Source organism: Mytilus californianus, unplaced genomic scaffold (assembly GCF_021869535.1).
Source record: "Mytilus californianus isolate M0D057914Y unplaced genomic scaffold, xbMytCali1.0.p SCAF_3, whole genome shotgun sequence".
Lineage (NCBI taxonomy): Eukaryota > Metazoa > Mollusca > Bivalvia > Mytilida > Mytilidae > Mytilus > Mytilus californianus.
The window spans coordinates 71,750,271-71,768,828 of NW_026262679.1; the positions used below are offsets into that span (position 1 = coordinate 71,750,271).

The following is an 18,558-nucleotide window of genomic DNA, read 5'->3' on the forward strand; positions in this document are numbered from 1 at the left end:
TCAGGCTGTTGGTTTTCTCTTCTGAATTGTTTCACATTTTGTTATCCCAGGGCCATTTATAGCTTACTCCATGACATAGATTTTGCTCATTGTTGAATGCTGTATGATGACCTGCGGTTGTTTTCATCCTTGTCCTTGGTGGATATAGTTGTCTTTGATATTAACATATACAACACATCTCCTTATTTTATAGTGCACTTGGTTTGTTTTTTAAACCTTGAGTAAATTCTGATATTCAAATTCAGTGGAATGCTAGCTTCTTTTTGCTATGACTGAAATAAATTAAATGAATCAAGAGTACTTTATTCTAATCAGCTGACATCAGCTTATTCAGTGCAATTTACAAATCTCATTTTAAAGAAACATTTAAGGAATGTAAAGCTAAAAATAAGAATTCAAAATAAAAGACACAAATATGAATTGTTAAAAATAAAATAAAATATCACTGCTGACAATATTTTTTGATAAAATACACAACTCTGTACATGTATTTCAATATTGCACTTCATATGTTCACTTTTATACAATATCTCAGTCTTTTGTAGTCTTCTCCTAGTCTGAGAATTCTCTGAAATCTATCAGGACATAAAATAAAATTTGGACTAGTCAGTTCCATATTGTGAACATACAAAAAAGTCATGTTCCTATAAAATTCCTGATGACTTAATTTCTTATTTACACTTTCAGTATATTACAAAAATCTTAATTTATTTTCTGCAAAAAAAAACATCAAAACCAAAAACCAAATATCATTTATATTAACTGTAAATTCAGAATATAATATGTGTATTACTGATATATCTTTTCAACTTGTAATTTAAGACTACTATTAAGGAAATAGAACCATAATTGGCCATTTTGGCATTAAAAAGACCCGAATTTTAGTACAAATTTGTAACAAATTGAACCTATGAGATCTTCATAAGAGGTCTTGGCTAGTATGATTTGAAAAATGTTTTTTAATACATAAACATTCATTGGGTCTACTGTGTAGCATATAACAATGAAAAAAGGCCTGTACCATAAGATAAGCTATGTACTTCAATGTGATTAAGTAAATGTGTTTGGTGTGGGATAAGACTGGGCATTGGGATTAGATTCTTCGACAATTGGTAAACAGATCAAACACTTAAGGATGTTCACTCCTCTGTTTCAAAATAACAAGCTTTTTAAAAGACTGTTATAAATTGAAAGTACAAGAATAAAGGAACTAAAAAAGCAGAAAAAACTGAAGGGTACGTGTGCAATGTTTTCAAGATATAAGCCATTTAAAATTTGGCGGGAAGTGATTCTCTCTAGATTTTTTATACATTTAACATAGGCACCTTTTTTCTTTCAAAAACTATGAAAGAATAACAAGGATTTTAGAAGATTTTCAAATATGGCTTTTAAAACTATATGTAATAAAATTATGAAATGAAAAGTAGGGGTTTGCAGGCAAAATTTTTAATGGCACTACATGGATAAAACCAGAGGATTCTGAATATCTGGCAAAAATTCAAAAACAAGAAGAGCGAACATCCTTAATTCCTCTTAGTAGTTGGTCTTTTAATAGCTATCCCCAAATTTGGTATACTTATACTCTGCAATGCATTTTTGCCATCTTTAATAATAAAAATGAAAATGAAAATTCTGAATTATTTGATGATAAATTTTAGAAACAATTTATTTCCATTGCCTGAATATTTCTTTTTATTTCAAATACAAAAATACATGATTTCCCACATAGAAATTATATAAAGAATTCACATGAGATGAATAATGATTACTCAAATATAGGAGACAACTCACTTGATGAAAAAAGGAAATAAAACAGTGGTTCTCAAAAAACTGGTTCTTCTCAAACAATAAAGTTTAAAAACAGAAAAAATATACATGTAAGATATATAAATGCCATTGGATCACTAACCTAAAAAAAACCCAGCAAAATAAAACAAAATGTTATAAAAATAAAATGAAAATACAAATTCATTTGTTTTTGGACTAATTAGTTCTAATCAAGTGAACACCTAAATATTGTTGTAATGTAAACTTAAAAAAATAGACCTGTTAATACATAAAATTTAAAGTTGTGTCAGTTTTAATAGGTGCTTTGTATACTACCCCTCACAGGAAAGTTATTGCAATATTTTCCTGAAAAGTGCAATATACCACTATACTTAATATTGGAAAGTTTTAAAACAAAAACATATGCATAAATATTCTTGTACAGGAATTTTTTTAAATGAAAAATATTGCCATTGAGGTGCCAAAAAAGCTCAGCAGAAGATAAATATAGAATTAAAAACATAAGAATGTCAAGCTTCATATGAATAAGAAAAATCTTATTTCAATCAATAAGCAAAACCAATAGTGATTGAAAACACAACCCTTCTAACAAACAAAACTCAAAAATAATAAGTACTTTAAGATTTTTACCCTGATCTGCTTGAATTTATTCTACATCTAACTACAAAAGAATTTTCATAAGGTCACTTTAAAAAAAATTTAAGAGATATTGTCTACATTTTTATATATTGAAAGTTTTTTATATTCCAATTGAAATAATTATTAAAGCACAACACAGAGTAAAATCATTCCTTAACAACATATTGCCTATCAGCTATGAGATCTGAAAATCCCTTCCATGATACAACTCATCATAAAGAAGTTCCATACCAGATTTTAACTCCATTCATAATGAAAATGCTGATAAGTATGTGACAAAAAATGTGCATGCTCAGTAGGTATTTAAAGTTTCATTCTTTTCATTGTTCATTGTTATTTAACTATAAGTAATTGTTTTATTACTATTTAATTGACAAAATAATGGTAATTTTTATGTTTGTTTACACAATAAGGAATGCTAAAACTAGCTAACATGCTGATAAAAATTATTCATTCATAATATTAATTAATAAAATTAATATATCTATATATAGATAATAATAAATCCATCATCAAATGATTCATTTAAATGTTAATTGTTAGAATCTTTGAACATTAATAATGTTACTGCTAAAAATAACATAAAATATCTAGAATCTATTTTATTGCAGTCTCCCAATAAAAATTTCTTCCAGCCAGATCTTTAACTTTGAAGGATAAAAAAGTTGACACTTATGTATCAGCTTTTGGCTACATCAAGGATTTGTATAGTGAGATTCTGTAAATCTCGGAAAATCTAAGCATATGCATCTTATTTCAATACAGGCTATGCAAACTGTCCACGAAGTTCCAATCCTTATCACTATACAAATTCTTGGCTACATGTACTTATTATTGCACTCTGTTTGTGATTTTCCCTATTTATGGAAGATCTTTCTACCTTAAACTGTTTAAAACACAGGTTATGTAAGACCAAATACTTGAATTATCCAATTTTCCTACAACTTATATCAGGTCAATTTTAATTTTATGACAGCAAAAACAAAGTCATAAAGTCTTGAAATTGTTATTGGTAGCTTATATTTTAGGGAGCTACCATTTGATCTTTATGGGGGGGGGTAAAAAAAAAAGGCAGGATGAGCAACTTTGGCAAAAAAAAAAAAGGCAGGATGACAATTTATGTAAAAAATGTCAGGATAAACTAATGAAAAAAAAAGGCAGGACCGAATAGAATGAAAAATAAAAAGGCAGGCAAGAGGTTACAACTAAAAAAAAAATGCAGGACAAAATTTTTCATCCTAGCCCCCAATAAAAATCAAATGGTTACTAAGCTCCCTTAGTCTCACGACCTAACTTTCATTACATTTGAAATAAATTTAACCATTTGCAAGAAAACTGGTTAAGACATACAAAGTTGTTAACTGACAGTGGCTTAATTTTGTTCAGCGCCTTCAATAAATAAAATTGTATAAAAAAACATAACATCAACAAAAATAGAAAATACACTTGTTCAGTAATAATGTTGTACATTTCTTCATAAAACATTCCATTTGTGACATAGTTTTTTTGGGGGTAAAATCTGACACTATATTAAGACTATATTAAAATGTCATGTTTATCATAATCATGAAAAAAAAACATTTATGCTAACAATTATAAAGTGGTGCAGAAAATGTTTAACATTGTATAGTCCATTTCTAAAATTATTTAAAGATAAGTTGTAGTGAGAGATGATCTTTTTGAAAATTTACAGAATAAAACTAAGTGACTGTAAACTTTTGAGAGAGATAGAGAGAAAAAAAAAGGCTAAAACAGATGATTTTGTAATTTTGTTGAAATTTTACAATAACTTTGAATTTTTTAAACTTGTGTCTTTTTGCACTAAAATATTGATACATTAAACTTATTCTTAAGCTCTTGTAAATGTACATACAATGCTAGTAATATTACCTCACTTTATCACTCTATTGAAATATCTAATATGCGTGCTAAGAATTTTTTTCTACCTTTAGAAGCAGTTTTGCAGTATTCTTATATTGCAATTTTTCTAACAGTATCATATAAATTGACTTTTATTTTGTATTTTGAATAAGTACATAAAAAGTATGTTCTACTGTACTCAAATTATTTTAAAATAAAATCCCAACTAAAAATATTTATGTTGCAAATGATAATTTATATACTGATAGCTAGATAAATCCTACTGTTTGTAATTCAGGTCACACATGATAAAGGCAATTCAGGTTTACCGGTAGTAGCTTAAAATTTAACATATTTTTCAATAACCATGGTACACAAGACAGAACTAGACATTAACTATCACAATATTATTGACTATGATTCTGTCTTCATTTCATGGCTTGTTAAACAAATGATCTTTTATATCTTTTATATCCACTGACATACATATTCCCCATTTCCATTCTTAATTTTATAATACTTTCACCATGTATAAAACCATGAATTAAACCACTTTTCTGGAAAAAATAAAATAGGAAACCACAAATATATATATCACAAATAACATCGAAACATAATAATCTCTCTAAAAAATTGCATGGGAAGAGCATCTTCATCAACTACATGAATGTTTAACTCTGAGCATATATAGGTTAAAAATTACAAAAATTGCCTTTATAAAAATATGATTTGAGTGTAACATTTCCTCTCTCCAAGCTTCTGTCTCATTTCCTGTTCCAAAGATTCAGCAATTCGTTGTGTTTTAGTACTATTAGTAGCGGGAAATATAATTTTTGGGATTTTAGACATACGAGTATGTTCATTTTCTTGACTAGACACATCTATCGGACTGTTTGTATTCGACAAATCCTTAGATTCATCTTCCTGAGATTTCCCCATAACATGAGACATATTTCCTCCATCTTCATCATCAAAATTTTCAGAGAACTCTGAGTCATCAGGTACATCTGAAATAAAGTGTTGCAGCTTTGATTCTGCATTTTCATTGATATTATCTTCCTTCAATTCACTCTCACTTGGTATAACATTTTCTGAAACTTTAAATCTAAGAGTTACATTTTCAGTTGAATCAGTTCTGTTTAACTGATCTCCACCTGCTTGTTTTTCTTGTTTGTAAAATACACTAGAAGTATCACTAGTGGATTTTTCGTCAGGAACATTCCGTCCAAGCCTTATTCCTGGTATATTTAATTTGGTAATATTCTTTAAGCCAGTGTTGATATTTTTCTTCAAATCAGACATGATATTTCTCCTTGTTCTTGAAGGACTTTCTGATGGTGAGCTGGGCTCTACAGGACTTGGAGTAAGACTTGATTGAGGTGACTTTCTTGACGATTGCTTCATCTGTGCCAAATCAGGTGCTGATACGTCTCTTGGTATATGTATCCCTGACAATGAATTTTCCTGTTGTTGCTGGTGTATATACTGAACATCTATATGGGGTTTTGTTTTCTTTCTAAAATTTAAACAGGAAATAAAATTGACTAAATCATATATGTTGAAATTGTGAAATGGTTATCAAGGAAGTTTTTCTTTGTTTCTTTTTATTATTGCAATAAAAAACTTTCTAAAAATACTTTGCATTCAAAATACACCATTTATCACATGTTTATGATGTCATTGTGAAATCAGAGATGGCACGTTTTATGCATTGGATTTACTATTCCTAAATGGTGTTTTATGAAAACATTAAAACATGAACCATAATTTGATTAAAAAAAGAATTCTAATGATTTAATGTAAAAAAAGTTACTGAAATGTATAATCTTGTTCAAATCAAAATGTTTTCAATTTATCATTTGTTTATGCTGACACTATGACAACAGAGATATGTACCATAAATTTGTAATTTTGAAATGTTGTAAACGCTGAATTAGAATAGGAACAGATAATCCAATAACATCTAAGTCCAAGCAGGACATCAAACCAATCAAAGTGCTGAGAAAAACATCCAATGGGAATCAATACTTTTGAAACACTAATGTCAAATTTTTGTATGTGGCACCCGTCATGTTGCTCATGTAAGTACAAATGTTCGTAATTACTTTTTTCAGATTTGCCACAAAAATGATCAAAACTTATACCTATCTAATTTGGGAACATCTACAAGTGGTAGTTTAAGCGACAGTATTTCTTCTGTTGCAGCTGCAAAGCCTTGATATATGGCACCAAGTGATTCTAAAATATATTTGTATTACATATAGAACATATATTTTATTTCCAATTCATTTTATTAATACACATACTGTAAAAGTCATGTGGTTGATTATGCTTTGAAATAATAGAATTTTCAGCAATGAATGGGAGACAACTCTAATTGATACAGCAGCATTCAAATTATACTATATGCTATAACTGAATTGATAGTGTCATGCTTGTAAATTTCTCAAACAAAACTAGTAGTTATTAAACAAGGCTATTCCAGAAATAAATTGTGTGATTAGAGGAATCATTTATTAATTCTGACAAACAATCATAGATCAGGAGCCTGTTGTTCAGTGGTTGTCGTTTGATGGTGTGGTTCATTCTCGTTTCTCGTTTTTTATATAGATTAAACAGTTGGTTTTCCTGTTTGAATTGTTTTACACTAGTCATTTTGGGGCCCTTTAAAGTTTGCTGTTCAGTGGGAGCCAAGACTCCGTGTTGAAGGCTGTTCTTTGACCTATAATTGTTAACTTTTTATACATTGTGACTTGGATGGAGAGTTGTCTCATTGGCACTCATACCACATCTTCTTATTTATAATCTATCAAAGTTTACTTGAAGTGTCTTCTGTCCCTTTTATGATATTATAAGGGGAAATGCCTAAGCAATAATCTAAGGTATTACTGTTTTATCAAAAATTCTATTAAAGAGATACATGTTTCAAGTTCTGAGACTGCTCTAAGTCTGGTATCTTTCATGAGTTTTTTTCCTTAAAATTGATAAAAAAGAGACTTAAACCATAATTAATCATCATGAAACAATGATTTTATCTGGCCGAAATTTTAAATTAGGCAATCTTTAATTTGTCATTTCTAATATTTTTACAGAATTAATTTTACCTTTAGCTTCCTCTTTATTCTTAACAGCAATAATAATGTTGTTAAACAATCTTGTACTAGGAGTTCGAAAGGTATGAAAAAATCCTTCATCTGTATAATGGTGGTAATATAGTCGTAAACATACAAACTTTGATTTGAAGATGGCTGGCTCAGCACCTAAAGAAATCAAGTAATATCACATAAAACTCTTTACCTAGTCAATATGGTTAGTAAAATGAAAATAACATTTTATAAATCTGGTGCCTTAAAAGTGCCTTTCTGGATTTACCTTCATCAGAAGCGCTCAAAGCCTCAAACCCCAAAATTTGAAAGGGCAAAGATGTATAAATGCCTGAATACCTGAGGAGCTATGTGACATAAGCTATTTGTAAAGTAATAAGTCATGCATACTGAAAAGGGTATCATATGTTTATATTATTTGACCAAAGTTTCACACTCTAATAATATGGATCATCTGATATTACTACAAATTATTATTTGAGTTCAAATTACTTTAAAATGTTATTAGGTGTATTTCTATCTTTGTATTATTACAGTAACTTACCAATTTCTATTTGTTCGATGTCCTCCAGAAAAATTCGCTGATAACAAGTTATACCCTCTTCTTCATCATCATACCTTTAGTGAAAATAATGTTTAATGAAAAACATTATTTATCATATAATGCACTAATTTGGGATACAAAAAAAAAATGCTCAGTCTTTCCTGTAAAAAGCGATAGATTTTATAAGCTTGTATTGTTTAGTTGCTGTCCAATAGAAGTTAACCTCCCCAAAACCCATTCATTCCTAACTATATTATATATAATTATTTCTCTTACTCCTACCAGATTAATCCTTTTCCTGACCTGTTGATTATTTTTATTTAATCAGCGTGTGGTTTGTTTGATCTCAGTTCTTCATTGGTCAAAACTTGATTATGACGTCAAATTTTCTGGCTTTTCTCTGAAATTCCTATTCTGACGTCATGAAAAAAGACGACCATGCCTGATGACGTTACATTGAAAGAACACATCTTTTTGTAGAGGCATATCTTCTAAAAATCATCATAAAAACAGATATCACCACCAAATCTCGTGCTGTACGATATTTATCCACTCTAGACAGTTAAAATCAATATTCAAAACGCTCTGCGAGCCTCACATTTTAAATTTAAAAATTTAACTGTCTCAAGTGGATAAATATCGTATCCCACTTGATGCAGTGGTATAATCTTTATTTATTGGCTGTTTTTGCAGCTGGCCAATGTTTTCTGAATTGTGAAACTAGTTAACTGATAAATTGAATGATTGATGTGTGATTAATGTCCAACTACAACTATTACATGAATTACTCTACATCATACTAAACATAAACAATAAGCCACATAAATTCTTATGTGCTATTTAACAATGTAACATTTTAAAGGAAACTATGACCTCATAACAAAACACCTCAATCTTTGCTATTACTCCTATAAGCTGAAAAGGAAGCTTTTAAATGCAATGACAAATACTGCACAATCCCAATGTAAAAAAAAATAAAGGTCCTTCGATCTCCTTTGAATACTTTAAAATGTGTCTTATTCACAGAATTAACAGTCCCGCAATAATCTTTATTTCCAAATTAATAAATATCAATATTGATAGTCTTTTCATAAAATAATAATACTCTACCATGCAACATATACTGCTCTCTGACTTAGTAACAAGATTATGTCCATTTCCTGTCTGTCTGGGTCTCCAGTCCTAAAATAGATTGCTTGATTAGTACTTATTTTTAATTTCATAAAATAACCATACATGACAATTATGAAAGAGAAAAACCCAGCCATAATTATCAATATAAAGGTTTATTACAATTTAAAGGAACCTTTTTTTTTAAACTCATTTTGCACATGATCAAGTCTAAAGTAAAATTGAGAATGGAAATGGGGAATATGTCAAAGAGACAACAAAAAATTGAAAACAACACGTTTAATAATTTTATGCGTCCGAAGCCCTTTTCTGGATTTACCTTCATCAGGAACGCTCAATGCCAAACATTTGAAATCCGAGGGATGTATAAGTACCGAAACAGCTGAAGAGCTATATGACAAAAATACCTAAAACAAATAGCCAAATTCATCTAAGGTCAACTTTGCCTGAGGGAGTTGAAACCATAGTTTCTTTATAATTTCAAAATTTATAAATGGACAATTTTAGAAAAGTTTGTTATAAATCATGTCAGTACCGAAGTACTGACTACTGAGCTGATGATACCCTCGGGGACTGATAGTCCACCAGCAGAGGTATCGACCCAGTGATGTAAAAAATTGAAAACAACACGTTTAATAATTTCATGCATCCAAAGTGCTTTTCTGGATTTACCTTCATCAGGAACGCTCAATGCCAAACATTTGAAATCCGAGGGATGTATAAGTACCAAAACAGTTGAAGAGCTATATGACAAAAATACCTAAAACAAATAGCCAAATTCATCTAAGGTCAACTTTGCCTGAGGGAGTTGAAACCATAGTTTCTGTATAATTTCAAAATTTATAAACGGACAATTTTAGAAAAGTTTGTTATAAATCATGTCAGTACCGAAGTACTGACTACTGAGCTGATGATACCCTCGGGGACTGATAGTCCACCAGCAGAGGAATCGACCCAGAGATGTGAAAAATCGAAAACAACACGTTTAATAATTTCATGCGTCCGAAGGGACCCGACCAAAGAGCAGAAAACAGCCAAAGGCCACCAATGGGACTTCAACACAGAGAGAAAATCCTTTTAAAGGTTGACGTTTAACTGTATATATGTGTAAAATGCATCAGACAAACTAAAAAAATGATATCATTTGTGAAAATAAAAAGTATGATCAAGGTATCAATTATTCAAGATTTATTTTTGTCTTAGCACTACCTGGGACATAATATATTAGTAAAATAGTCCCAGGGCCAGGTACTACACATTACTCAGTATCTTACTTTGAACACTTGTTCATTCCCCTTGTTTAGTACTTAATATAAAACCTTTACCTTGTGTCTATAAAGCATGAAAACGAAAAACAAACTGACCAATACTTGTGATGAAATGTTATGCTTCATTATCTATTGACATAGCAACTAAAATGTCCCTCTAGAATTACTGGTACATGACTAATGAACCTTAATATCTTACACAGGGTCAGCATCTATCAAGCTCCATCCACCGAGACATTCCTCAGGTTCTACGATTAACATTTTCTTACAATCTTCTACCAATAACTTCAAGTTCTCCTCTCTTTCCACAAGGTCTGTGGTGTCCTCCTCTATTTTGGTTGTACCAGTCAAGAGATCCTCAGCCACTGGCTGTCCTAAAGTTAGGTCAATGGCAGCCTGTCTGTAGTTGTCCTTAAATCTCAGATAATACCTAGATTATGAAAATATTTGTTATACATCAATACTAGTAACAAGAAATGACTAAAATGACCCATATGCATAATGTTTCTTAACAATATCCTGGCAATCTGTGAAGTCAAGATATAAGAGTCAAGCATGCATGCCACGACTTTTTGTTTGGTTACTGAGACATTAACTTATCATGACATGATGATGATGATGATGATGATGGATGGCTGTTTAATGTCCAGTGGCAAGTTAAATGCATATTCAGGACAAGATCTCTTGTTAATGCCATCTCGTTCTCTTTATTCACAAAATGACAACTTTTATTCAGTTCAAAGAACTATACAAAAACTCAACTCATAAGTTAACTCATTAAACCAGCGAACCGCTTTCAAAATAAACTACGCCTCAATACGTAAATATTCTAAGTTTCCGCTAAATATCCAATGCAAACCCTGATCAAAAACTAGCCAGTTTTAGTCAATCAAAATATATACATAAATAGGAGGGGAGACTTCTTACCTAAAAATACTGTAATACACATTTTCTTCAATTCACTAGTTATAGCATATAAAATAGCACAAGATTCCTCACCGAGACCACTTCCAAAAAACTCGCGCACGTGGTTGAAAATTCCCTCTTTACCTTACGTCTACACACCTGAGAATCTGAGCTGGGAATGATTTCCAGAAGACAATCACTGCACGAGCTAATTTTCCCCGGGAACTCAGTTGAGCTCTCTGATTGGTTGAGAAAGGAAAAATATTTTGAACGCTAATGTGAGGTTCGTTACGTCACTAAAATTTAATGAAAAAAAAATAAATAAATGAACCAAATAAAGTGACCCACAAACGTTATAATATGAACAGGAAACATGCTTTGTATTAGACAAACACACTGAGCAAGATTTTTAACTATTCTGACTCTGGGGTGACTCTTGCTTTTACTCTTTAAAATGCTACATGTTTATCATGACTCATGACACCTCAAAATGTCTTTTTTGGTGAACTTGTATTGTAAGGCTGAAATCTATATGATATCTACACCACATTTCCTTTTATTCAAATAAGTAAAATTAATTGAATAAGATTACTTGGTCAAGGTTAGAAAACCCTACCAAGAACAAGCTCTGTGACTTTGTTGAATTTCAATCTCTGGTGTTATATGTCTCTGATATGTATAATAGAACAACAAAGATGAAGTCACTAAAGCAACTAAACAATTAAAATGAGTCCAGCATTTAAAAGTGTCAGTGTAAGACTGACATGGGCCCAAATGAACTATTCTAACCAAAAATTGTGTGTCTAATTATTCAAATGTATGAGAAAGTAGATAGAACTTCACAGAGGCATCCATATTGAATACATCTTCCCCCTTCTGAAATATAAAGCTTTCTACAATTGTCCAAAACACCATATTTTCTATCATTTGTTATTCAGTATTTTAAGTAGTACTTTTTTTTCAAAGAAACAAAGCCCTAAGAATCGTTTTAAATTTCATGTTTGTTAGCCTTTTATTTCATAGATGCATTGTTATTTTTCTGCATGTTTACAATACATAAAATTTTATGTTTTGATTTGATTTTAATTGATTTGGATTCTTTACCACAGTCTTATGTAACCCATTTGATAAGCCGTTAGAGTTCATGACTGTATACCTGTTTGCTGAGTTAACACCATCCTTCATCATTCCTGACAACTTCCTCTCTCCAGTTCTGGTATAGTCACCCTGTAATAAATTTATCTTTTCTAGTTATTATTTTGAATTTAAAACAGAGATAATCCATGGTAAAAATGACTTGTGAAAATATCTTATGTGGATGGAAAATGTAATTTCTTGATAAACTTAAAAACGAAAAACAAAAATGCTCTCACCTCTGTGAATGCAGGTATATAAATATGAACATTTATACAGACAATATTTTTTTTAATATTGTTACAGGCAACTTGATGGATGGATGGGTTAATCCTTAGTGTCCAGTAGTAAATATTACCTGTTATCATGTTAATGAGATAATGAATATACCCTTATTTGTATCAGACTGACAAATGATCTAGATTTTCAATGTTCTAGTTCACAAGGTTATAACATTATTTTGACTCCAAGCCAAGTTCCAGTCTTTGCTTTTACTCCTAAATTCTGCAAGCTTGGTGGAGAATCCAATGAGACAGCAGCTAAATAATATTAATAACCAAAAGAGTTCTAGAGGGCAACAAACAATCTACAATAATAGACCAGTGCCTATACAATATGACATGGTCTAAATTTCTAAATGGTCCCTCGTCAAGAAAAATGAGTTTTTTGGGTGTAGAAGTTTGTGTTACCTTTAAAGCAGCAGTGCCAGCATATTGCCTACTGATAGTATCTCCATTGTTGGCCCATAGCTGTTGAAATGTCCTCTTACAACTGTGTGGCAGATTTTCTTCTGGAGGTAACAAGCCAAGTTTCCGACACTAAAAATTAAAAAAAATAAGACTGTCATTTTTTTCAGAAATCACGCTTCTGAGTACTAATAATACCAAAAACCATGTAGCAGACTCATATATTCATATCTTATTTGAACTACATTTTTGGCATAAAACTTGTAACTGGAATATGTTTCAACATTACATTCATAAGAAAATGAATCTGTCTAAGAATTTGATAAAGCAACTTTTTGCTGCTGAGCTAGCTTCAAATAAAGTTGTTTTAAAACATTCAAATCTGTCAGTATTTGGGTTTTCAAAATCTTTTCTTATCTCTACATTATATTTTCTATGCAAGTTGGACAGTTTTTATTGTCCAATAATTGAAGAAATTTGAATAATTTAGAAAAAGATCCTATGATGGGCCTACAATAATCTACTTAAAAAAAAACATAATAACAACAATAATCAGACAGTTTTAGGTAGAAGTTTTATCACAAATAATTTTTAAAACCTGTGTTTCCATGACGATCCGAGCTATGGCAGTCTGTACTACATTTGTTCTATCTAAACAGTCCACACAGTTGATTCTGAATACACCATTCTGTTCACATATCACACCCTTCCTGTCTACCCTGTAATATTGAAATTTTTCACAAATTAAACCCCTCTTCTGTCTACCCTTTAATTTTGAAATTCACTGCAAATAACGAATACATTCTTCTGTATATTGTTTAATATTCAATATTAAATTACTATGAATACATAAAATTGTAAGGGTAAAACAGAAAAAAAAAGACATGCTAAAAGTTGTATGGATTACCAAGTATTTTTTAGTCAAGATATCAAGATTGAAACTGCACCCAATACTGTCAAAAATTCATTGGACAAACATTTCAATTCTTTTATGGTTTGAGAAAAAAAATTGGAAAAACGTATATGGTGGCATATATGACAACATAACTTTTGAAAAGAAATATGCAAAGTTTGGGATAACCGTTTATACATTATTTCTTTACATACGTTTTCCTCCTTTTCATAAGAATCAACCCATTTTTTAAAAACAACCAATTAGATATATTGAAAGTTTGTTATTGTCCTTAATATGTATAAAATATTTGCCACTGAACAACAATCAATCATTATTTACAAACATTATTGTACGTCCTCATATTGTATGCATAGCTTGGCTACACTCTATATCAAATTTGCTGATATTGCATATTTCCTTATGGAGTTTTTAGATCTTTAGATGTATTTCTATGTCACCAAGTTAACATATTTGTATGATGGTCATCAAAACTGAGTACAAGCAATTTCTTTAATAATCTAAATAACCCTGAAGTATTTACAGATGTCAAATGCAAGAGGTAAAAATAATGAACTTATTTTTCCTTTTTCTTTAAGAATGCCCATAGCAAGACAGGAATATTATGAAAACTGTGCAGCTGTTACTGTATAAACTACAATTAATTGTGCCAGGTATTGATAGTTCTTTACACTTCTGATTCTTATTTTCTTAAATAAAATTCATTTATTTTTGTCCTTTACAGACTGTCAGATCTCTGTTGGAGAGTTGTCTCATTGGCAATCATACACATCCTTATTCTTATATTGACACATTCAATGAATTGGAGCTTGCTAAATTTACTGCCTTCTTTGCTTACTATGAATATACAGTTCTTTCTATTATTATTTTGTTTTCCAGTATAGATACAAATAAATTCTTTTAAAAGGGAGATAATGATTATATAAAATTGTTTCTTACCATGTATATTTCATGTTTTTGATAATGTCTTTTATTCCATCAGTCAGGATAGCAACATTTTCAAACTTCATACCACGGCTGTAATGGAGTATAAGAAATTGGTTGTCATTACACTTGGGCATGCTGCACTATATTTGATAATAACATACAAATGTGTAGTTGGACAAACTTAAAATTGTATAGGCTTACAAGATAACAGTTCTGAATTTGAAGATTTACGGACATCAATTAGCTTTAATGGTTGCGAAATTGAGTTTATTGGCTCTGCTAACACGTTGCCAAGTTACAATATTTGTGACCATCAAATAAAAAATTGATGCCTGCAAATCTTCAAATACATTATTGTTATCTCCATTCTAATGCAGCTGAAAAAAAAATACTGCTAACTCATACATTTTAAAATCAGTCACTCATCATCTGTTAATGCAAGTTCAAAAACAATTACATTTTCAGCACAGTTTAATTTTAAATATTTTTATTCTATAATATTTTACTTTAAACAAGGTGATAAAATAGCAAAGGTTTAGACATTAGTGACTTTTTTTCAAATCTGGGATCAGAAACTGTTCCCCCCACCCCTCACTTATGAAATACATTTTGTAAAGTTTATGAAAGTACATGCACAAGGGGATATATATATCTAAATTATAAAAAGTGGGAAATAAATTCAGAGATCATTTATCAAATAAATAAATACATTTTTCACGATTTCTGGCCATTAAATCTTTTTCCTAAGGTCATTAATTTTAGGACCACAAATCAAAGCTTATTTGACCAAAGGAAGTCTTAAGGTATTCAATTGTCTGACAAGTAAACTATCCTTAATTTATCATGTAAAACAGGTGTCTATACAATATTTTATTGCATAGTATTTATCATTTCACTTTCAAGGTGACCTTAAAATATGTCTTTCGGTGACATATATTTATATACATTTATACTACTACACTGAATTTCATGTTGTGTAATTATGTTACAATTCTTGTATGGACTAGCTATTACGTACTTTACTATATTTGTTTCTTATCAACTTTACTATTTGACATTGACTCAAATATGTTTTAATCTACTGGTATCAATGAAAAACATTTTTTGTGTAATTGTTTAGAATTTGATAATGCTTTTGATTTTTATTGGAGTTAATTTTGCCACTGTTTTGTGACTTAAGACCTTGTATTAACTTTGTAATTTTTTTTTACATTTTTATCTCTTAATTATTTGAGCAATCTGTTTAACATTTAGAAGCTAAGCAATTTAAAGAAATCAGAGCACATTTTGCCTTGCTCCTATAGTCCAACATCGTTCCACAAATAATGGATCAATTGATTTCAGTTTTATTTTCAGAATTTTAGAAGGGAAAACAAGGATGGCTCTACATTATTTCCTCCTTGTTCATCAATTACATCAAATAAGGGAATGTGCATGACCAGGAAAATCATACTTTTGTCCAGCATGAGTATTTATTTGTAGCCATTGCAATGCAGCTGTTATTTCATTTTCAGATTTCATGCACCATACTTGCAATTCTTTGAGGTCTCGATGTTTTGTTTTATCAATTTAAGTTGTTTCTTAACAAATTGTTTATTATTTTAAAAGTCAAATTGTCACTTTTAAAATTCTTAGTCCTCTTTCTTTCTACCAGAATATCAATTAGAAAAAATGAATTATCTACATACCAATACTCATGAAAATCAAATGAGATGTACGTAATATCTGGTGAATTGTACTCAAGAACATTAGACAAATAAGCATCACTGATCGCTTTCTCCTTTCCTGACAATTCAGCTAAGTTGATGGCAACAAAAGAATTGTATAAATAAAGTTGTTCTTCAATATGGTTTGTAAAAGCTTCATAGTTTTCCTTGGATCCTGAAAGTATAGAGAAGATTATTTATAACATGAGGTATTATTCAATTATATATCAGTAAACTATACCATTTCAGAATACTGTAAATTCAGAAATTGATGCCTGCATTTATTTTTGTTGAACAATTGATTCAAATGTGAGATTAATTATTGCGATTTCAGGAAAAGCAGCATTGTAATAATGCTGTGAAACTTTAAATGTGAATTTTTATTTTTTTTGGGCAACCTTTCCTGTCGCATTTTTGTAATAATAAAAACATCACAAAAATTCCTGAATTTACAGTAGCACTTTTATTAATGAACTTCTTGCACTTTCCAATAAAATACACATATTTGACTTTTAAAAGCAGGTTAGAAACTCTATGAGTATATATACTGTGGATTTACTATTCATGGGGTACCAATGTTCATAGATTTCATGGGTATTAGGCTAACCAAAAATTAAAATGTTCAATAAAGAATAAATTTTCTTTAGACTTGCTGCAGACTTTGGCAAATCCATGAAATTCAATATCAAAGAAAAATACAATTTTTCACTCAATCCAGAAAAATTGATACCAAGAAAAATAAATGAATCCATACTCCATAGTAATTTGTTATACAGTTGCACAAATAAATTAAGCATTTATAACAAAACACAATCATGGCCCTTGGGGAATCTACTCAGCTAAAATTAAAAATTTTGCTCCATGCCTAAACCAAGAGCCTATGTGCGTACTGTAAAGTAACAAAATATAGACCCCTGGCTTGACATCACATCAATCCAATTGGAACGATGGTTCCAAATAAATGTGTGAGGCTATCAGGAAGCCTATGAGGCTATGTCTGAGGAAGCCTATAATGAGGCTAAGAGGAAGCCAAGTAGTGTTAATGTTGAATTGGTGTTGGAATGACTTTGTATAAAATTTGACAGTTTATCCCCAGAAATTCTTGGCGGATGAGTGAAATTTTTGAAACAGCCAGTGATAAATTTTTGATACCTCATAAGGCTGCTATATATTATGCCTAACTCAATAATAGTTTCAAATAAGATAAATAATAGCTTGAGTCCATTGACGCTTCTTATTCAGAATCAGCCGTCTTGTTTCATTTATTCTTTCTTTCATACACTTCCTTGGTCCTTATTTGCAAGAGTTATCTCCCATCCTAGTACACGGACTACACCAAAACAAAAACAATATGGTTATTTTTCAGCAATCAATCAATAACTTGTACATGTATTTGAGCAATGATTCTCTTCATTTTCGGCCAATTACAATTACATAATCACTGATAATAGCCATTTAGATTTGGAGGGTAATATTTGTACACATATTAAAAAAAAATATTCTAAGGGTACATTTAATATAAACATCATTTTAAAGTTGGATACCTTTGTGTTAAGCAAAACAAACAAGTTCATGTATTGAGTAAAACAATACATGTTTACACATTCTATAGTTGAAAAGTTTAAAGCCAAAATCTGCACAGTTCAATTACATTCAAAAACTGCATAAAACATGTATAATACACATGTAATAAGATTACAAGATTTAAACTAAACAATTAAGCCATACAAAGTTATAATCTTCAAACGCCATTTTTTTCTGTGTTTTTTTTTCTAACAAAAACTTCAGATCTTTTATCTTTCAAGCCATATAATTTTTTTAAATAGTGTTATACATGAATCGATTTCTTGACGACATATTTCTCTTTTCTTTTTTTAACAAATTGAAAGTAAGGGAAGTCGTGTATTCTCTGATAAATTCCATGAACTGTAAAAAAATTATAAGATCTTATC

At 30.2% G+C, this 18,558-nt stretch overlaps 1 protein-coding gene across 1 annotated transcript in view; it reads right to left on the reverse strand.

Moving 5' to 3' along the window:
• Positions 1–287: 287 nt before the first annotated feature.
• Positions 288–18,558, reverse strand: part of LOC127735017 (phosphatidylinositide phosphatase SAC2-like) — a 249,641-nt gene continuing 231,370 nt past the window's right edge. Inside the window, exons 10-20 of the mRNA XM_052245083.1 lie at positions 16,589–16,781; positions 14,913–14,990; positions 13,659–13,779; positions 13,064–13,192; positions 12,397–12,467; positions 10,534–10,764; positions 9,046–9,117; positions 7,936–8,009; positions 7,392–7,547; positions 6,432–6,525; positions 288–5,803 (exon numbers count right to left, since the gene is read on the reverse strand). Coding sequence (XP_052101043.1) covers positions 5,002–5,803; positions 6,432–6,525; positions 7,392–7,547; positions 7,936–8,009; positions 9,046–9,117; positions 10,534–10,764; positions 12,397–12,467; positions 13,064–13,192; positions 13,659–13,779; positions 14,913–14,990; positions 16,589–16,781 — 2,021 coding nt within the window. The 3' untranslated portion in view covers positions 288–5,001. The remainder of the gene's footprint in view (positions 5,804–6,431; positions 6,526–7,391; positions 7,548–7,935; positions 8,010–9,045; positions 9,118–10,533; positions 10,765–12,396; positions 12,468–13,063; positions 13,193–13,658; positions 13,780–14,912; positions 14,991–16,588; positions 16,782–18,558) is intronic.